Source organism: Petaurus breviceps, unplaced genomic scaffold, assembly GCF_028583685.1.
Source record: "Petaurus breviceps papuanus isolate PSGF00001 unplaced genomic scaffold, PetGlider_PUasm1.0 90700, whole genome shotgun sequence".
NCBI lineage: Eukaryota > Metazoa > Chordata > Mammalia > Diprotodontia > Petauridae > Petaurus > Petaurus breviceps.
Genome location: NW_027187315.1, coordinates 5,307,131 through 5,328,966, shown reverse-complemented (window position 1 = coordinate 5,328,966; position 21,836 = coordinate 5,307,131). Strand labels below are relative to the sequence as shown.

Below are 21,836 nucleotides of genomic sequence, written 5' to 3'. Positions count from 1 at the left end.
ATACAGCAAGTAATGAAAATCTAAGTATATAACTAAGGCCAATGGCCACCATGAAGGAAAAGGTGAAATTTCTTCATATGAAATTTGAACTCACTAGCATATTGTTTTTTCACTCAATCTTGTGAGCAAATTGTACTGAAATGTAAAAGGTAATAATTTCTTTTGTTTTTCTTTTTAGCCACATTGTGTCCTCCTTGCCTCAAAAGAAAACTCAGCACCTGTTAAACTTGGAGGCTTTGGAGTAGCTATTCAGTTAGGCGAGTCTGGACTTGTTGCTGGAGGTAAGTTTAAAAATAACAAACAAACAACTTTCAAAATTTTCCCACTTTCAGTAATCAGTCCAAGCCAAATACTGGTCTAGCCTCAGGGTCTCTGCCTCCCTCTCATTCCCCCTACTTCACCCTCTAATAATTAAAGAAAACATATGTTGGAGCAGCCAGGTAGCACAGTGAGTAAGAGCACCGGCTCCAGTGTTGAGAAGACCTGGAGATCGAATCCTGGGCTCAGACACTTAGCACCCACCCAGAAACACCTGGCCGTGTAACCTTGAGCAAGTTACTTAACCCCAATTGCTTAGGGGCAGCCAGGTGGCTCAGCGAGTAAGAACACCGGCTCCAGTGTTGGGATGACCTGGATCAAATCCGGGCTCAGATACTCAGCACCACACCCAGAAATAATAACTGGCCGTGTAACCTTGAGCAAGTTACTGAACCCCTATTGCTCTAAAAAAAAAAAAAACATATGTCAAAGGCAGTTCTAAATTTGGTAATTGTGTATCCCCAATTAAAATGAAAGCTCTTTGAAGGCAGAGGTCTTTTCTTAACCAGATCAGTATCCTCCATTAATGAAGTGCTGGTGGTAATGACATTCAGAGGGTAGTTAAAATGCCACCCATGGGTTAAATGACTGCTGAATATCTTCTTATGCCTGTTGGAATTCTACTAGTTAAATGAGTGGCTAGGTAGCACGGTGGATAGAGTGGTGGGCCTGGAGTCCAGAAAACTCAAGTTCAAATTCGGCCTTACTGGTTGTGTGACTGTGGGCAAGTTTGCCTCAGTTTTCTTATTTGTAAAAAGAGAGCTGGAAAAAGAAATGACATGAACCTTTATATCTTTGGGAGCAAAACCCCCAAAAGGGATCATGAAGAGTCAGACAGGACTGAAAATGACTAAACAACAGCAAGTCAAACACAATCCACAATAAACATTCCTTTATCTGTGTATGGATTATTTATGTTGTACATTTTCTGTAGCAGTTTTTGAACCAAGAGCTTCTCCTTTAAGCTAGCTTCTTTTCACACTATCCATCTCTGTATGTCCAGGTAATGCAAACTGATTTAGATAGTAATCAAGGGAAAACATAAATAGCAAGAAAAAAAAAACTCTTGTAAAAACAGTTATATATGAAATAAAAAGATTAATATAATTGCAGGGGGAGATGTTTCTTATATGTACTTCATTTCTCATTCATCCCTGTTAATAGATTGCACCTAAAAGTCTGTCCCATTTTAATTTTTTTCCCTCCTTTAACTCTGTACTTTTCCCCACCTTTGTGAGGAATTGCATTTGTCAGTCTTCCAATAACTAGATCAGAGACTTTGGTCTATTATGACTAATCATTAGTGCAGTTGGTCCTTGCCAACTATAAGAACCATTGTTCTTATGCAGAATTTAAAAGCTACCCCCCCCCCAAATCTCCCTATATCCCCTCTGAAAAAAAGAGAAAGAAAACACATAGGCTTTTGTAACACTGTCACATTTAAAACTTTTCTTACATTTCATTCAAACCCAGTTACATTACAGACAAATACCAAAATAGCAAGATTTTGTTCTAGAGAAGTTCCACAAGGGCAGAAATTGGTGAAGGCTTCTCTATTAGGCATGTTATTTCACTTAACAGAACTCATTGTAACTTAATCAACAGAGCACTGTTACTGTGGGCCATCTTGTGAGACCCAGAAATAGCATAATTAGAAATAATTCTACCTGTAATACCTTCCCAAATAAAATATAAATTACTTTTAAGCTCTTTAGTGTTTTAGGTCCCCTGCTGCTGTTCAGTAATGTGAATTGCTGAAGTTAGAATACAGGTTCAGTTGATCCAATAGTCATTGAGCCAACAGTGACCTCACATCACTTACCCACTACCTAGTATATGTCTTCAGGCCAGAGACTTGAGCATTGCATCCTAAGAAAGAAGATAGACAAATGCTGTTTATCCCTTCATCAAGCCAGCTATATAACAACCTGGAGTAAACAAATATTTCATTCCTAAGACAAAGTTGAATCTAGTACCAGAGGAAGCTGATGGAAAGTATGAAATTAGCTTATTTTCACTAATTCTAATACTTTTGTTTTGTGATTAAATATTAAACATCTCAGGACAAAATTATTAATTTGGATAACAGAATTGTAAAATGATAGTTCCTACTAATGATGCCTCCAGAGTGTTAGAAACTAAAAAGAAACCACAAACTATTTTCATACATTAAAACACTGCTTAGTAGATAGACTTTCTGTTTTTCTCAGTGTAGGTCAATTTTCAGTTAGTAATCAAAAAGTCATACCTCATTTTTTAAGATCAGTTTTACCTTATTTAGAATTATTGCATTTAATTAACTAATGTTCTTAAACGTGTATATTTCTCTACATTCATTTACTTGCTAAACTCCTTGACTATGTGCTGCATGTGGTCAGATTTTCTTTTCTCGATATTCACTTTTTTGCATGTTAAGTCTGAAGAACTTCCTGATGGTTAACCCATCTTGAAAATTTGTTGTTAAATGACATATAGTCTCTTTAAAAAAAAAAAACTTTAAAATACTTCCTAAATAAATGAGAGAGAAAAGACAGAATTTTGTTTTTGGAACCAAAAAGAATTAGTCTGATCCCTCTTTACATGACATGTCTTCAGATACTTGAAGATTGCTGTCATGTTCCTCCCGATTAATCTTTCTGCAGAGTAAAAATCCCCAGTTCTTTCAACTGACAGTCACTTAAGGCCTTTCACCAATCTGGTTGCCCTCCTCTGGACACTATCCAGCATATTATCACCCTTCTTTAAACCATGTTTCCCAGAACTACGCACAGAACTTCAGATGAGCGCTGATATGAACAGAATACAGTGGAACTGTCACTTGCTTTTATCTAGAAGCCATGCTTCTCTTAATGCAAACCAGGATTTTATTAACTTTTTTTTTGCTGCCCTCATACTGCTACTCCTCAATCTTTTTTTTTTTTTTCAAAATAAGTATGTAGCCCTGCCTTCCCCATCTTGTTCTTGTGAAGTTGATTTTTTTTTTATCCTATTGTGTTTTCTGTATGCTATCTAGCTTGAAGGATACACACACACACACACACACACACACACAGTTTTTTCTCTAATTCTTTTTAATTTAAAGCACTAGATTTAGATATGCAGGACTACTTGACATATACATTCTTAACAGTCTTTATTACCGTGTTTCCCCGATAATAAGACACTGTCTTATTAATTTTTTGGACAGAAAAACACCAGAGGGCTTATTTTCAGGGGAGGGCTTATTTTAATGAACATTGACAGCAATTTTAATAAACAGGTAAATGTGAACAAAAAAATGTACCTTTATTCAATAAGCAAATCACTGGGGAAGAACAGGATGACGTGCTCACTGCTGCAGCTCTGATTGGATGCAGCTCGGAGCACGGCGTGCGTTTCATCCGGGGGGGGGGACGATGCATACAGAGGGTACCGTAATGTAGCGTGTAGCACAGGGGATCACCTTCACTACAGTAGCAATCTCAATAGGGCTTATTTTCGGGGGAGGGCTTATTTTAGAGGAATCTTACACGGTAAGGGGAGGGCTTATTTTCGGGATAGGTCTTATTATCGGGGAAACATGGGTAGCTGTCCTCTTAAGTCAGGAGACTGTCATGCCAGTATTTTAAGCTGTAATATAGAATTCCAAAACACATCTTAAGATACTGCCTCTTTAAGCCAGCTGTTTAAATGCCAAATTAGTATTTCTCTTCATTATCCTTTGCCTCAATAAGCAAAAGTGAGAAAAATACAACCTGTTCTACAGTCTTCATTTTCTTTCCCAAGACTCAGTAATCACTGACAATACTTTTTAGCTTCCTTCTGCAGTGGTATTTGTGTCAATGTGAGTAAATTGAACAGAGTAATTGTCCTCTATTTTAAGTCTTCAGAGGTTGTCTGACAGGTCATATATACGTGCCTTGGGGAGACAATAGATCTCTCATTAAATAATGGCCTAAGCACCCCTGAGCAGGAATTCACTAAACTATGTTGTTGCTTTTTGATTTTTTTTCTAAATACCTTTGATACCTTCACTAAATGATGTCATATTCTTGTGCAGTATCATTCTTTAAAGGACAAGTAACTTCTTCCTTAGAACATTCCCTTCTTCAGAAAGAGCCTCAGATCTGACTTTATGCTCTAATTGTACGTCTCTTTTTTTCCTTTTCTTGATCTACCTCACTTTTACCTCATATCTCCTTTTTTTTTTCCAAGTTTCTTTACTTTCTCTGCCAGAGGAATATCAGGCTGCACTTGGTACACAGATAACAGTAACCTCTCTGTGCATGAAAGACAAACATGTTCCTGCAAGTCTCTGTAGAATTTCCCCTACTCTTTTTTTATCTGTTTTGGATGCTTACACTTTGACCTTATTCACTTGGTTAAAACTTTAATAGTTAATTATGATCTCTTAAACTTGACAGCCCTGCTCAGTTCCCTTTTCATAGACTTGACATTGATTCCAGCAGTGACACCCACCTTCCCCCCAACTGTAAAGGATAGTTCTTTCATCAGTTTGTTCCACTCACAAATCTATTCTTTCAATTTGCTTTTCCTTCCATTTACCTTTTGTTACATATCTTGTCTTTTCTTGCCAATACCTCTTCTTTTCCATCTTGAGTTTTTGAGTTTTGTTCCTTAATCCTTCTAGGTCTTCCTTTATCTTTCTTGATCCTTTTATATCCTCCTTTAATTGTCTTTGACATTGCTCTTATTCTGACTTCAAGTAGAATTTGACCAGTATTTGGGTTTGGAGATTGTTTTCCTTTAAATTTCCTCAGTTGCTCCTGAATTTTTCCTTCCCAGATTGAACCTTTGACATATACCTCCAAAACACCTGCACAATTTCCTTCTCCATATTCATCTTAAGGTTTTCATCTTTACTTTTCTTCTTGCAATATTATTCAGAAGCCATTTATACTTGGATTCAGAAATGAGCCATACAAATACAAAAATGGGAAAGACATGGCTAGGCATCCAATAATATGAACAATACTGAAAGGGTTTAATAAAGTAGGAGTTCAATATGAGTCACTGTTGTCACCTGGCAGTGGATAAAAGCAACTTCAATCTTGTGCTACAGTGAAACAAATATATTTTTAAACAAGTGCGATGGTGATCTTATCATATTCTTCTGTGCTCAGATCACATCTGCACTATTGGGTTCAGTCCCAAATGTTAAGGCTGGACAAGTTGAAGTGTATCTAAGAAAGGCGCTTGGTATAGCACATGAGGGGAGAAATAAAACTATGCCTTGAGGTTTCATTGAAGGAGCTGGGGATGACTGAAATAGTGAAGGGAGTGAGGAAGTGATATGATAGCTGACTTCAAAGATTTGGAGGGTTGTCATGTGGAAAGGAAATAAGACTTCATATTTCTAATTTTGTCCTGGAAGGCAAAATAGGAGTAATGAGTTGAAGTTTCAGAGAGGAAGGCAAGCTCTGGCCAAATATGAGAGACAAGCTACTGACAATTAGCACTATTCAAAGATAGAGTGTTAAATTATTTTAATAGGGAACAAAGTCTATCAGTCTACAATGAGAGATGATACTTTAAATGTAGATTCTTCTGAGAGAGGCAAATTACTGTCCTGAAATTCACACTTGTATAAATTATTGACATCATTATAGAACATATAGTGGAATAAAATGCCTTTAGATAAGGGAGCCTTTGTCTTCCAAAAACAAGAGAGATTTTTCCTTCGTTATTTTGCTTGTAATTTTTTTCTGGAGGGAGCTTATTTTCTTCAAATATCAATATCAGAAGTCTAGATAATGGTAGGCAGCCTGCAGGAAATTATGAGCAGTTGCTATCAATTGTTACCATATTCTCAAAAAAAAAAATAGCAGTCAAAAGCGTAATATTTAAACTTCAATTGCAAAGTCCAAGTCAGACTTTTTATGGATTTAGGAATTATTCTTTGCTACTTCAGAGTAGCTTTTTTCTTCATCTGATCTTTTTCTTCGTCCATAGCTTTGGAGTATTTTAATCTTACCTCATTTCCTTAAAGTATAATATTATGTAAATAATGTAATAAAAAGTTAAATTGTCAGAAATGTTCAGTTCTAAGAAGGAGGTTAGAGATCACAGGTTTAATATGACCCCTAGCCATAATCAGGCTGAATAACACCAAACTGATTCTCGAAATAACTTTTAAGGCATTTTGTTAAATGTGCCAATTTTATTGAATTTAATTTTTAGTTTCAAAGGAAATTTCCTGAAAATAGTCCTATTGTTTTATGATTCTCATTTTAGTTTCATCTGTTCAGTTGGATTTTTTAAAGTCCCTTCCAGCCCTGGAAGTCTGTGAAGTCTATTCTACCACCTGGCTCCGTTAACTTATTGGTCTGGCATTCAACTTGAATTTATGATTCCTCAAAATCAGTGACAGCTTGTATTGATGATCAAGTGGGATAATAGTCAGTGAGTTCTGTGTCAACAAATAATTCAACAAATATTCATTAGTCACCTACTATGTATCAAGCAGTCAGTCAACAAGCATTTATTAAATGCCTACTATATGCCAGGCACAGTGTCTTAGGTGTTGAAGATACAAATAAAAAGTGAGACAGTCATTGCTCTCAAGGAGCTTATAGTCTGCTAGGGGAATAACAGCATTTTTACAGGTAAATACAGAAGCTATACAAAATAAATACACAGTGATTGGAGTGGGATAAGATTAGCACTCAGGGTTCTGTGTTGAATGGTTAATCTTTTGACCCCCCAAGATTAGGAACAGAAGAGAAAAAAGCATTTATTAAGCACTTGCTGTACCGGAAGAAAGGTTCTAGTCACCTACTGATAGGAGTGTCATATTTTCCCATATTGTAGTGGTAGCCATAACATTTTGTTTTATAGAACATATTTTAAACATAAGAATAATAATTTCATCTTTCAATTAGATATACTCCTACTCTATTTGAAACTGTCTTCTCTTTTAGAGTTACTGTTGCAAGATTCATAATTCTACCACCCTGTCCTTTTTAAAGTCATTTCCCCAAAAAGTAGTGCTAGGTTTTAGTTCTACCTTAGATAACTGTAATTGCAAATGTCCTTTGAAATGCAGGTGCTAGTTTTAATAGTATAACACTTATCTCTTGAGAGCAAGCACACAGTTCCTAAAGTATTTTCTTAGGATTTATCGATCCATGCTAGTAATATATCACCCATAATTTTAATCCAAACAATGATTATTTAATTAAATAAGAAAATATCACATACATTTCTGCACTCAAGTACAATAATGCTATATAATTTAGTACTTAGCAGAAACTAATAAATGTTTGTTGAATTTAATCATTCTCTAAAATAATCATAATTTAGAAACAGAAACTAAAATTAGTAACTTCTACACAGGACTATAATGAACCTCACTATAATGTAATCTAGCCTAGTATGGTATTCAGTACAGTTTGGGTACACCTTGGATCCAATTCAGCATCTGTCAAAATCTCTTTCAGGGTGCATTGGTTTTAACAGACTTCCAAAGGGATCCATGATGCCAAAAAGATGAAAAATCCCTGACCTAAAGAGTAAAGCTTAATTTATATAAGGACAATTAATGGCACATAAAAGATAAGACCAGTTAATTTTATAAAGATACAGCATAGTGTAGTAGAAAGAGTCATATATCTGGAGTGAGAAAATCTGGGTTTGAGTTCCTGACCACCATCACTTGCTAGTCATGTAATCTTTGAAAAACAACCTTGTTGGGACTTATTTTCCTTATCTATAAAATGAGGTTCAGATCTCTGCTACTTGCGTTACAAAGAGTGTTATGAACATCAATTGATGTATTGCATGAACCTAAAGCATTAATTAAAGAGATTACTTTCAATTGCAATATATATAATATATCTATAATCTTTCACATCCTTCCATGCATCTTCACTCTCTCTTGCATCTACCTTTTATCTGCTCATACTTGCTGTTACCATAGTTCAGTTTTATATTATCTATCATTTCAATTTCTTTTTCTTTTTGGAGGTGGGAGGGTAGGGCAATTGGGATTAAGCGACTTGCCCAAGGTCACAGAGCTACTTTTTGTGTGTGTCAAGTGTCTAAGGCCGGATCCAAACCCAGGTCCTCCCGACTCGAGAGCCAATGCTCTACTCACTGTGCCACCTAGCTTTCCCCATTTCAATTATTTTTTAAAAATTAATTATTTAAACTTTCTCCCTATCTCCATTCACACCTCACTTCAATCCATCCTTCTCATGACTGCCAAAGCAATCATTATGATACATTATCGCTGGTTTGTTCCAAAATGTTTAAGAATTCGCTTTGGTTCCTAAAATTAAAAACAAACAAACACTTGGCACAGTATTTTAAGTACTTCTACAATCTGGCTCAACTCACCTTCTCAGGCTCATTTCATTCCATTCCCCATCACTGTCTTTGAGCCAGCTTGTTCCACTAGCTCAGCTCTGCTCTCTTCCTGTCCTCTCTCATATCTGCCTATTGATGCCAACTGCCCACTATGCACTGCCTCCACCTTCCACATTTCCTCCTGCTGAAATACTTCTTCTCTTCATTCAGTATCCACCTCAAATGCTGTTTTATCCACGAAGACCATTTTGATCTTCACCAATAAAGTTATTTGTTTCTTCCTACTCAGGTTTTTTAGTGTGTTTTGTCGACAACAATCCTTTGCCTTTTTGTCATTTTGTGCATGATATATCCCTGCATTTAGTTGTCTTCTTAAAGGTGTGTTTCATTTTCTGCCTCCATATCTCTCAACAGCCTGTTCCCCAAGCCTAGAATATACTCTCTCCTCATGTTTGCCTCTTGATATTTCTAGACTCCTTCAAAGATCAGCCATCTTTATCAGGAATACCCAGTACATAGTTGACACTTAATAAGTATTTGTTGTTTTCTAATCATCTCCAATGTGTAGTTCTCTCTACCTTCCAGAAATTACTTTGAATTTACTTTATTTACATTTTATAGACTAATTTGTACGGAAATATATATGTGTATATATATATGTATATATATATATATATTTGTATGTGTATCTATACATACAAGTACATGTATTATTTCTCCAAAATAGAATGTAAGCTTGAGGGCAGGAACTATTTCATTTTTTTGTCTAGCACAGTGCTTTATACATAGTAGGTGCTTAGTAAATGCTTGTTGAATAAATTATGTCTGTATCCCCAGTAGCTAGCATTGTGCATTTGAACATAATAGTAACTTTATAAATGTTTCATTTGAATTAGTGATAAATAAATAAATAATAGTCTCACCTTTAGTGCCATTATACTGAGGCTATAGTGTTTTTAAGTCCCTTGCTAGAATTTAATTTCCAGGCATCAAACATCATAGTTTTACCCTACTTGACCTCAAACTTTTCTGTTTCCATCTAAGGTAACAGTTGAATACCTAGCTTAGCCTTTTATAAAGTAGTAACGAGGGCTATTTTGATACCTTTTTAGGTGACTACCTTCTTAATGTGGTTTCAGAGATAATAAGGTACCCAGAGTAACACAGACACACACAGACACACACACCCATGCTTGTCTGAGGAAAAAATATGACTAGTTATGAAGACCTTTTTTTTCAAGAATGTTTTCATAGGGAAGATAGGAACTCTGGATGCTGGGGGAGGGGGGAAGTGAGAAAGAAGCTTTACTTGATGATTTTTTAATAAATCTAAAATCCAGAAAGAGTTCTGACAAAATCAAGTGCCTCATGAATTTTCCTAGAACCAACTCATTAGGTCACCTTCTGATGTGCCTCATATATTTAACAATTTAATTCACATCTTTAAATCTTGATGTTTGAAACTTAAACCCAAGTCAACAAGTAAATGCCCACTGTTTGCCTGAGAATTGTCTTAGGTCCTTTTGAAGATACCAGAAAGGGAGAAGATAAAGTCTTTGCCTTCAGCAATTACATTGCTTTCAAAAGATGAAAAAAGAAGTAATTTTCGACTTTGGTAATCTATGTTTATAAGAAAAGGAGAAACAATAATAATGGTATAAAAACTTGTTTGATTGTTGTATTATTTATTGCTCTATTAATTTCAGTTTGGGAATATAAAACCTACCTCACTTTTTGCTTGTTTTTCCTCATAGGACGTGTAGGAACACCTCATTTTATGGCCCCAGAAGTGGTAAAAAGAGAGCCCTATGGGAAACCTGTAGATGTCTGGGGTTGTGGGGTGATCCTTTTTATTCTGCTAAGTGGTTGTTTGCCTTTTTACGGAACCAAGGAAAGACTGTTTGAAGGCATTATTAAAGGAAAATATAAGGTAAATGAAACATAAATATTTGATTTTCCACAGAAGTTAAAATCTGTTGTTAAATGATTTTTTAAATTACTCTGTCTTTTTAGTTTGCTTATTGATCAAATTTCACAGGGATCTGTAAGCTTGGTAACTTTCTTTAGTAAAGTCAACAGGATTTTGTTGTAGATATATCTTTGTTAAAACTATGCATTTGGACAACTAGAGTTTTAATTTTTTCCCTCCTGAGTAACTGCTTGCTAGTCATTGTGTTACCCGTGTTTATAGGAAAAAAAGACAGTCTTAAGAAAGATTTACACATTACTTCTCTAGTGTTTTTCCTTACCCTCTTTCCTTACTATCCATTCTGTTATCTATTATTCAGATTTCACTTTTCAGATTAAAAGTCACCTCACTTTTGGCTTGTTTGGTTCTTTTTTCACCTAAATTTGTCAGCACAAGCTTTTGTCTGTGCTCCTGAAACCACATCTTATTAAAGTGGATCTTTCACATAATATTAGGCTCTCATAAGACTTTGGTTTTCTCCAGTAACCTAGAGTAGGAACCATTAGTGGGTTTTGACATCATGGGTTTTTCACAGAGCTACATTGTGGATCAGATTTTTTACAAACAATACCATTACACCAAAGTTGTCTGTGTAACCAATAGATTTCTAAACTCCAGCAAAATTAAAACTCTAGATACTTAAAAAGATATTTAAACAATAGAATTATTGATGAATAAAAGACTTTGAACAGTACCTTGGAATTTGTTGTAAATGAATTTTTCCTTTGTTTCCAGTTTTGTCCTGGGTAAAGTGTTACATGCCCACCCTCATTCTAAAATATTGGGAACCTGAAGATAGAACTTACCTACTCTGATTGAAATTAACCAAAATTAACTTAACAATAAGGATATACAGAAAAGAAAAGATTAAAACATTACTGGTTATGGTTTAGCAATTTAAGTCAAAGCATTCATTTTTTATAGATTCCTATTTTTATATAGTTAAGCTATGTTAGAAATGTTGGTTCTATATAATTTTAGCTATTCTTCATCTTGACCTTAAATTCAGTCTTTATCAGCTTAATTCCTTTTAACCTTTTTGTGTTCTGTATGAGAGTATGTTGCTTAAACTTGCTTTTTATATACCTAGCCAGAACTGCTTTCTTCCTCCATTACCTACAAAAGTGTTATTTATATGCAGTATAGTATATTTATATACATATATATTATATATATATTATAGTATATTTATATACAGTATAGTATATTAACTATACTGTAAACATGATCACCACATTGCACAACAATGTTATTTAAAGCAATTCTAGTAAGACACAGTATACCGCACATCATTTCATATTATTTTATCCTATACTCAAATACTACAATAAATCTGAACTCTTATCAGTTTGGTTGTACCTTCTTACAGGGGATGGAGATTGCAACCCATGTGAACTTTCCCATCCTTTACCACTATTTTCCCATATCCCCAACCATCAGTTCTCCAGACTTCATCTACCCAACATGCTGGGAACCTTCCTGGTTTCTCCTGACTTTGCAAAGATATAAGGAACGTGCAAACTATCCACCTGTTATTCCTCTTTTACCATGTGACCAACCCATCTTTTTCCATCATCTATTTCCTTCATAATATCCTTTGATCTAGTTCTTCATCAAAGTTTCTTATTTGTGACATGTGGCAGCCTGTTCACACCTACCATGTGCTTCTTCATTGCCCTCTGTGTGATAATTCATTTTTTGTTTTTGTTTTTTGAGGAGGGGAGGACAGTTGGAGTTAAGTGACTTGCCCAAGGTCACATGGCTAGTTTTTGTGGTAATTGTCTGAGGCTGGATTTGAACTCAGGTCCTCCTGACTCCAGGGCTGGTGCTTTATTCACTGTGCCGCCTAGCCACCCCATGTGATATTCATTTTTAACTCCTCAGAGACTGTAGTGGTCAAAACCATATAATAACACTTAATATTATTAATGTTGCTTTTTGTTTCTGGGAGAAGTTTGAGGTCATTAAAGGAGCATTGTAATTTTCAGAAAGTAAGCCAACCCATTCCCTTCCCATTTAATTCTGAGCCAAAGTCATTCATTTGCCCTGTTTGTCCCTGATGTATTCCCTATTCTATAGGTTGCCCATCTAACTATACATTGTATTCTGGGCAGTAGGCTTTTTTTAATCCACTTGGCCTTTTCTGTGTGTCTAATTAGTCCATATACTTTGGAGTGGTCACAGTTTCAAAAAAATTAAAATTGTAGGTCACCAAAAAGTCACAATGGGTGTGAGTAGGATGGCATCATTATGAATAATGAACTAGGCAGTAGAAACTGATTATCATCGTGTAGATAGATATATGATTTGAAAAGGAGACAGCCAGTCATCTAGGAGCATAAAGAGTTAACTGCATAATTTACAAGCAGGTAAGGACAAGAGCCACTCAGGATAAGGCATGAATGAATTGTAACCTATTATGCTGCTGAAGAGAGTACCTACATTAGTTAATGTATAGATATATTTAGAGAGGGATTTGAAAGAGAGAATGAAACATAATACACCCTTTACATTACAGTATACAGAAATACAATATATGTCAAAATTCATTTTTCTGCCATAACTTAAAAGGGAACATTTATGTTCTAGAAGACAGATTATCAGATTAAGATTCATGTTCCCTTCCTGATTCTATTACTGATTTGCCCAGTGACTATAGACCACTAACTTTATCTCTCTGGTCCCAGTTTCACCATAAAAGAGTGATAATTGTGTGTCATCATACATTATTGTAGTAGATTGATTATTCCAAAGGGCTTGCAAAAGCAATAACTTAACATTTATATATTACTTCAAGCACTTTTCTTACCTGTGACCCTGTGAAGTAGTTATTACAAGTTTTATTATCCACATCAGGAAACTGAGAAAGGATAAGTCATGTGGCCATAGTTATGCATACAGAGCTGAGATTTAAAACCATGCCTCTTCTATACTAAGGTCAGTCCTCTTTCCACTGTTCCATGTTACCTCTTAGGCGTAGAGAGCTTAAGTTGAGCCTTCCTTAATCTCCCTTCACCCTTCTTCATCTGAGAACATTCTCTCCTTTAAATTGTAGAAAGATTCTTAAACTGGTGTGAATTAGACTAGTTGGCATCTTACATGCCTTCCAACTTTCAAATTCTGTAATTATTGGGGATTTTTCTAGTGTATTTTCTCTAGATTTTTCCTTTACCCTCATCACTCAGCCCATAATATACACTTAGTAATATATGTTTGTTGACTGAATAAAAAAGGACAGATGAGAGAAAGTCTATAAATAGTACAGTGTTATTTGGCAACTGAATAGATAAGGAGTTTGAGGAAGATGAAATGACTTCAAGGTTGGGAATCTGGATGCTTAGAAGAATGATGGTGACACGAATAGATATAGGAAAGTTTGGAGGGCAAGATGGTTGGGGGATGGGTGAGGTACAAATAGAACGTGTTGTTTTGAATATACTGAGTTTAAGATCCCACAGGAGTTCCAGGTGGAGATGTCCATCAAATAGCTGGTGATACAGAGCTGGACTCAGATTACATTGCAGGTTTTGGTAATTGTGTGCATAAAATTGGTCATTGAACTTTTGATTGATCAGCTCATCTAGGTATATAGAGTGATTATCTAAGGAAAAGATTATCCAGGGAAAAGAGCAGAGGTACCAAGTTAGAGACATGAATAATCCCACACTTAGTAATAGCAAGTGACTAAAAAAGAGTGGTCAGGATGGCATGGGGGGAGGGAAGGGAAGTATGTGGAGTGAGAAAAGACCTTTAGACATAATAAGAAATCTTTGTTAAGTCAAGAGAATTGTTTCACTGTGTCAGGGTTGTGTTGTGGTTGTGGTTTGTCCTTCATTCTCGAAGAGGACCATGACATCAGAGAAATTCTGACTTGCAGTTGACTTTGATTTGAGGAAGGGAGGGCTGTGCAAAGTCACCAGCCTCACTTTCTCCTCCGGAGCCATCTGGGTTCAATGGCCTGATATCGAACAGGACGACTGGAGATGGCCCAGGATGCAGTAGGAGACCTTGGACCTTTAGTAGCAGGGTTAAAAGCCAGGTAGATGTAGAGAATTTAGCATAGTAAGTCTATATAAGTGCTGAATGACATCCCTTTCTAGGAATTTGGCTTTGATAGAAGAGACATAAGATGATAGACTTGAGGAAATGGCAGAATCAGGGGAAAGAGGGAGACCATTCATGTTATAGGTAACTAGGAATTAACCAGTGAATGAGGAAAGATTGAAAATGGAAGGAGAGGGATCACAGGTAACTTAGCACAGAGAAGTCTCTTCAGAGACTGAAGCAAAGGAGATAGAGTAGTTATGAAACAGAGGTTTAAACTGAGAAGTTGGGGAGAAGGGGAACTCATAGCAGATAGCACCTGTTTTCTTAGTAAGGAGGAGACAAGATCCTCTGTTGATTGGGATGGAGGAGGTAGTATAAGAAATCTGAAGAGATGGGAAGTTTTGGAATAACTGTTGGGGAAAGTCCTGTAGAATCAATCAGAGAAGATTAAAAGCATTGCCATGGAGCCATGAGGTCCTAGTGGAGGCTAGATAATACGTGTTTGTAATGAGCTCAGCTGACATGGTTAGATGACTGTGTCTCAGAAAGTTCAAAAGCATATAATAGAAACAGAATGCATTTGTTGGGATAGCCAAGATTTAGAGTGTGTCAGGAAGAGACTGGTAATAGAATGCAGGGACAAGAGATTCAAGGATAGCTAATAGATTTTATGACCAATTATATTGTGAAGACTAAGGAGGAATTGAGACCAGAGAACATAAGATAGAATGGAAGAACACCGAATGGAGGGAATTTTAAGCATGGTGAGAAGAATAAGTTTAGGAGGAGTGAGACAAAAGAGGAGATTGAAAGAAGTGATAATGAAGAGAGGAATTTTAAAGATTTGGATCATGGTGACACAATGGTTGTGCATTATGCTCTGATCAAGGATATGATCATTCCTGTGTGCTACCAAGATGGCATGAAGGTCTAAGTGTTAGGAGATTAAGAGATTGCTGTACTGAGATAAGACTCTTCAAAAGAGCACTAAAAAGCAAATTGAAGTCACTGAGTATAAGGGCGGCAAGGACTAGAGATGAAGGCTTTCAAGTGGATACTGAACTCCTTGAGAAAAGAAGAAATATGAATTCAAAGATGTAATATTTACAACAAGGAGTTGGGTTAGGTAAGTTACAAAGATGGATGGAATGAATCTCAAAGGAAGAAAAGTTACTGGATCGTGGTGGCCAAGGAACAGTCAAGAAGTGGAAATGAGAATAAAAAATTATTCTTGCTCTTCTTGGCCCTTGTATGATAGGAGAAATTGATACTAGAAAGTGTAACCAGGAAAGCATTATCTTAGGGCAAAACAGGATGTCTACTGGTACAAGCAGATGGAATGTAAAGTGAAGAGATGTAGGATGAAGTCTGACAATAGAGCATGAGTTACAGAAGGTACAGTGGAATAAGTGGACACCGAAGGACATGTGCCAGAGTTATCAAAGTGAGAGTAGAGATGGAGAGGAGCAGGGGGAGGATTCTCAGCTTAGTAGATACTGGCTATGGAACCAGGGAATAAGGCAGAGGTGTGACCATGGCACTTTCCTGCTGTAGAATGGGGAATGATGAGGTGATAGGAGGCATCTACTCCCAGGATCCTGTGATGACTTGGCATGAAATTAGCATACCCTTTAATCCACCTTTGACTACCAGAAGGCCAGCATCTCTTAGAGTTCTTATATTCTCAGAGCTGAAAAAAATAAAATGCTGATCAGGTATCTGAGGGTGGTACTGAGCTCATGCATTATATCACCTTCCTCAGACCCTTCCCGAAGTAGCAGAGGATAAGGCATACGCAGGAAATACACATGGTGCAGTCACTCAACTCCTACTCTGAGTCCCCAAAAGCAAAGTTTCCCTCATTACCTTATGGGTGCTGAGGAACAGTATTAGAGGTGGCTTGGAAGGCCTTTCATAGCAGCCCCTTTACTGCCCTAAATTCCTGAGATGATATGTTGTCTTGGTGATACTGCCTATCTTCTAACATGCTAACTCCCCAGTTTCCAAAGAATGAAAGTAATCCAAAGGTCTGTAGAGAGACACATGGTTGTAAGTAAGCTACAACATATCACCAACATTAACATTAAGCAAGTAGTTGCAAGTATCATCCAAGTAATCTAGAAACAAGGAAGGTGGTGGGTTGATTATATAGTGACAGCAAAAGATGTAACACATGGATATCCCAGGCTCTACGCTAGTACTTCTAACATCCAGTGTTAAAAGACAAGGAATGATAAAGCCTCTGTGTGTTTCATCTTCTATAGAGGATTTATGGGAGGACATGAACAAGAATCACACAGGATGGAAGGAATATGGATGGATTTCAAACTCTACTATTTGAAAGGGGATACACTGTAATTAAAAAAAAAAAACATCCTTTAACATTCGTATCCTCCCATAAGTCCTCTATAGAAGATGAAATACTTCCGAAAATTCCAACCAAAGTGGTCTGTTCCCAAAGTTAGATTTTCTCTCCCCTGGCTCTTCTTTGTAGTCACACAGGCTGTCCCCCATCTCTGGCAGGCACTCTTTCATTTCTGCTTTGTATTTCTTCTAAGCTCAGTTTAGGGCCCAACTCCTTTGAAGCATTCCCATGTCTTCTCTTCTTCAGTTAGTGGAGAAGAGTCATTCTCATAGAACATAAGCTCCTTAAGAGCTGGGACCATCATTTTGGTTTTTGTGACCCCAGCAGCTAACACAATACCTTACATTTGGTAGACATTTAATAAATGTTTGTTGTTTTCTAGATAGAAAATAAAAACTGGAAACAAGGAGTGTAAGTACTATACCTGGTATAGACTTTGAATATATGTGAGTTTATATAACATTTGGACAAACTTTAAGAGATTTTTTAATTAAGTATATGCTTCATGCATACAAAAATGGAATAAATGTATTCTGCTTCTGCTTCATTACAAGGCAAGTCCTTGGATGGGCTCTGGGTTATTTGGGGGTTTTTTTGGTACTTTTATTTACACTATGGCACTATAGAATTATAGTCATTGTTAATATTGAGTTAATTGACTAATAATGACTAATAGCCATTGAGGATGGTTCTTTCCTTTAAACAATTAGTTATATTATTTCATCTTTAATATTTTTCAGATGAATCCCAGGCAGTGGAGCCATATCTCTGAAAGTGCCAAAGACCTGGTCCGCCGAATGTTGATGCTGGATCCAGCTGAAAGGATAACAGTTTATGAGGCACTTAATCATCCTTGGCTTAAGGTAAAGAAAAAAGGAGTCAGAACTTCACACAGTGGACTCTATGCTTAGAAAGGTTTGAGTTTTGTTTCACCTGCTTTATATTCTGCCTTATCTGTCATCAGGAGGAAAAAAAGAGTTGGGGGAGGTAGTGCAAATTAAGTATTGAAGTCAAGAAAAGGTTCCTAATAATTAGACCTTTCCAGAAGTGGAATAGGCTGTTTTTGAGAGGTGGTGGGTTCCTCCACCTTACAGGTCTTTAATTAGAGGCTGTGTGATCACTTGTTGAATATGTTATAGAGGGGATTCCTTTTGTGTATAGGTTTCTCTGCAGTTCCTTCCAATTCTCAACTTCTGTGAATCCCTGATTCTTGTTGATTTTAATATATTTCTTGAATTTACATCTCCATTCTCACATTACTGCCATGTTCACTCAGCACTTTTCACCTGCGTGAACTGGTCTTCTTGCTTATAGGCTTTTTGCACTCCAATCCATCCTTAACAAAAATATTTCCAAGACAGTTTTGTCCAAAAAATTTCAGAGGCTCCATAGTAAATCTAAAATAAAATGTAAGCCCCTTGAACTGACATTTAAGGTATTCTATATTCTTGTTCTAGTCTACCTCTTTAAATTTATGTCACATTTCTTTCTTCCATGACAAACTAGATAGCTTATTTTTACCTAACTCATTCCGCTTTCCTAAAAGACACTGTTTCTTCCACCCCAACTTTCAGCAATTTTATCTTTCAAGACAAGGGTACCATCTCACCATGAAGCCTTTCCTAATCCCCTACATTATTAATTCCTTATTACTCCTTGAATATACCAAAAGCTGTTTGACTTATTTTTCTTTCACCACCTTCACTTTATACCTTGTCTTATACTTATATGTGTTCATGTCTTACTCCTTTTGTACTCCTCCAAGTAGAATGGTAGCCCCAGGGGGACAAGGACTATTTGATTTTCATCTTTTGTTCCCAAGTGTTTAGCACAGTACCTTATATGTAGTAGTGATTTCATAAATCTTTCTCAGATATACATTTTACTCCAATGAAATGGTTCTCCTCACTGTTCTCTGACTATAGCCTATATACCTAACTACCTTTACTCATCTCGTTCCCTATTCCTTTGATTCTCTTCTTGTGATCTGTGCTCGTTGAAATACTGCTGAGCTTTTGAGGCTTTGCTGAAATGCCTTGCCAACTTTCCCATGGAGCCTTCTGCAAATCTTTGCCACTGCCTCTGAATTCTTACAGCATTCTGTTTGTATCTCTCCTGTATACCTGTTATACTCTACCTTCTGTTGTATTTATTTTTTGCATGGCTTATTTAATTAACTATGTTATAAGCTCCTTAAGATCAGGGAATATTCACCATTATGTCCTTAACAGCATCTAATGCTAAGCTTTCACAAAGTAAAAGTAAATACTCAATAAATATTTGTTTACTATTTAGATCAAATATTTATTGACCTGCAAGGTACTATAATATGATACTTCATTAGGACATGAAGAAAATTTTGCTATTGCAATGTCAGAAAAATTATTGCATAAGTTTGGATAATGGTGTTTAGGATAGGTAAAATTTAATTGGGGGGGGATTTTTTCCCTTCTCTTTATAATACTATTCTTTTTAAAAGAATTATAAAAATTGTCATCTTCAATTTTTTTCTGTTGAAGAACAAAATCTCTGATCAAAATAATAATTTCCTACTCTTCTGTATTTCTTTTGTCTTTATTCGTTGGTAGCAGAAAAGATGTTTACTCAGTATTCATAAAATTAGGTATAGGTGAAAATTCACTATCTACTTTTAAAGCCTGACTTCATAATTCCATACACCAAAAAGGAAAATGTCACTGCCATGCAGTCAAGTGGCACTGAGATAAGACATTTACATATGACAGAACAGTAATACAAAGAAATTCATAATTGTCAGATTGATGGTATAAGCAAAAATGCTACAAGAGTCCAAAGGAGGCAGAAGATTACTGGGGAAATCAGGAAAAGGTTTCATTGAAAATAGATGTTTGGGGGCTAGCTAGATGGCACAGTGAATAGAGCACCAGCCTTGAAGTCAGGAGTACCTGAGTTCAAATTCGGCCCCAGACACTTGATACGTACTAGCTATGTGACCTTGGGCAAGTCACTTAACCCCAATTGCCTTGCCTTCCCTCCTCAAAAAAACAAAGAAAATAGACATTTTTAGTGGCATCCAGAAAGCCATTTGTTAATGGTTCACTGTCAGTTTTGAAGAAGGTACCCCTAGAAGAATGCCAGCAAGAAACTGTACTTAGTATTTTGCTGTTTTAAAATTCCTTTTTTTTTTTTTTTTTGCAAGGGGAAGGCAGGGCAATTGGGGTTAAGTGACTTGCCCAAGGTCACACAGCTAGTAAGTGTGTCAAGTGTCTGAATCTAGATTTGAACTCAGGTCCTCCTGACTCCAGGGCCAGTGCTCTATTCACTGCACCACCTAGCTGCCTCCTTTTTTAAAATTCTTATTGATCACTTGGATGAAGAAGTAGATGAAGTAGTTCTTAAATTTGAAGATGACAAAAAGCTGGGAGGGATAGCCAATACATTGGATAGTAGTAGAGATCTAAACAGATCTTGACAGGCAAGAACACAGGGCTCAATCTACTAAGATTAAATTTAATAGGAATAAATAAGAAGTCTGTGCTCGGGCTCAAAGATAGAATTAAGAAGTTTGAGATGGGGGAAGCATGTAGCTTCACAGCAGTTTGCCTTAAAAAAGATCTTATGGTTTTAGTGGTCTTTAAGCTCAGTGTAAGAAAACAGTAGAAATGATAACCAAAGAAGCTGAGTCACCTGTTGGGTATCCTGTAGTGGGAGTTAATTCTAGGCTTTTATAATTAGATTAAATTGTACATTTATAGCCAATGGAGTTTTGATAACATAGCCTATAGTATGCCAGAGATAATGCTGTAAATATTATATGGGTTGAATTAATTCAGTTTGTTAATTTTGACAGAAACTAACCCAGATCCAATTTTAAATGGCCATAATGATTATGAATAATTTATTTGTGTTATTTAAGCCATGTAATTACAAAACTAAAAATGCATGATTCCAAAAATCATTTCATTTTTTATATTCTGGTAAAGTATAAAATACCATTACTTCAATCTTGAACTTTCTTCCTCTTTGTAGACTAGGCTAGTTTGTGTCTTTTTTGTAAAATCCATATTAATTTTCAACCAGTTATTATGTTGACTTTGCAGTTTGTTTTTGATTAAATTTCTTAACTTTTTCATCTTATTAAATATTAGTAAATGTATTATCTCTTGTAGGAGAGAGATCGCTATGCCTACAAGATTCATCTTCCTGAAACAGTAGAGCAACTGCGGAAATTTAACGCAAGGAGGAAACTAAAGGTAAGATTTGTAAAAATTAGTGAAGACAAATTAACATTACTAGCTAGTTTCCTGTGTAAACCATATGAAAAAGTTTCAAATCACTAGAAATTAAAGAAATGCAAAGTTAAGCAGCTTTTACATTTGAAATTATATTATTTTTAAAATTTATATTTTCATTTATTGATTTATCATATCTTTTTCTGGTTCCAGATAATCACAAAATATGGATCTGAATAATACATTATACCAAATTAAAGATGTTACTTGGTCCTCTTTAATTTCATGGAAGATGAAATTCAGTAACTTTAAAACTAATCAATACTTATTTGTTGAATATTTGTTTTATTGTTAAATTAATCATTTTCCTGTGGCTATAAACTGAGATAGGTTCTGAGTATTTTTAAGAGGTAGTGTGAATATAGTTGAATGGAAATAGAAGTGAGAATTACTAGAAGGAAGAAGTAAGCAAGAAAGAAAAGAAGTCCCTGGAGAGACCCTTGGGAATAAGTACCTACAATTAGGTGGCTTGACATAGATGACAATTTAACCAAGGAGAATAAGGAAGAGTGGTCAGACAGGAGCAAAGAGAACCAAGTAAGATCACTGTGCTCAACTG

General features: G+C 36.0%; 1 protein-coding gene across 12 annotated transcripts in view; it reads left to right on the top strand.

The window, feature by feature from the left end:
* CASK (calcium/calmodulin dependent serine protein kinase) overlaps positions 1–21,836 on the top strand; it is a 490,128-nt gene that overhangs the window by 319,161 nt on the left and 149,131 nt on the right. For all 12 annotated transcript variants that reach the window (XM_069065716.1, XM_069065725.1, XM_069065724.1 and 9 more), the window contains 4 exons: positions 179–281; positions 10,380–10,555; positions 17,747–17,869; positions 21,155–21,238. In XM_069065716.1, coding sequence (XP_068921817.1) covers positions 179–281; positions 10,380–10,555; positions 17,747–17,869; positions 21,155–21,238 — 486 coding nt within the window. The remainder of the gene's footprint in view (positions 1–178; positions 282–10,379; positions 10,556–17,746; positions 17,870–21,154; positions 21,239–21,836) is intronic.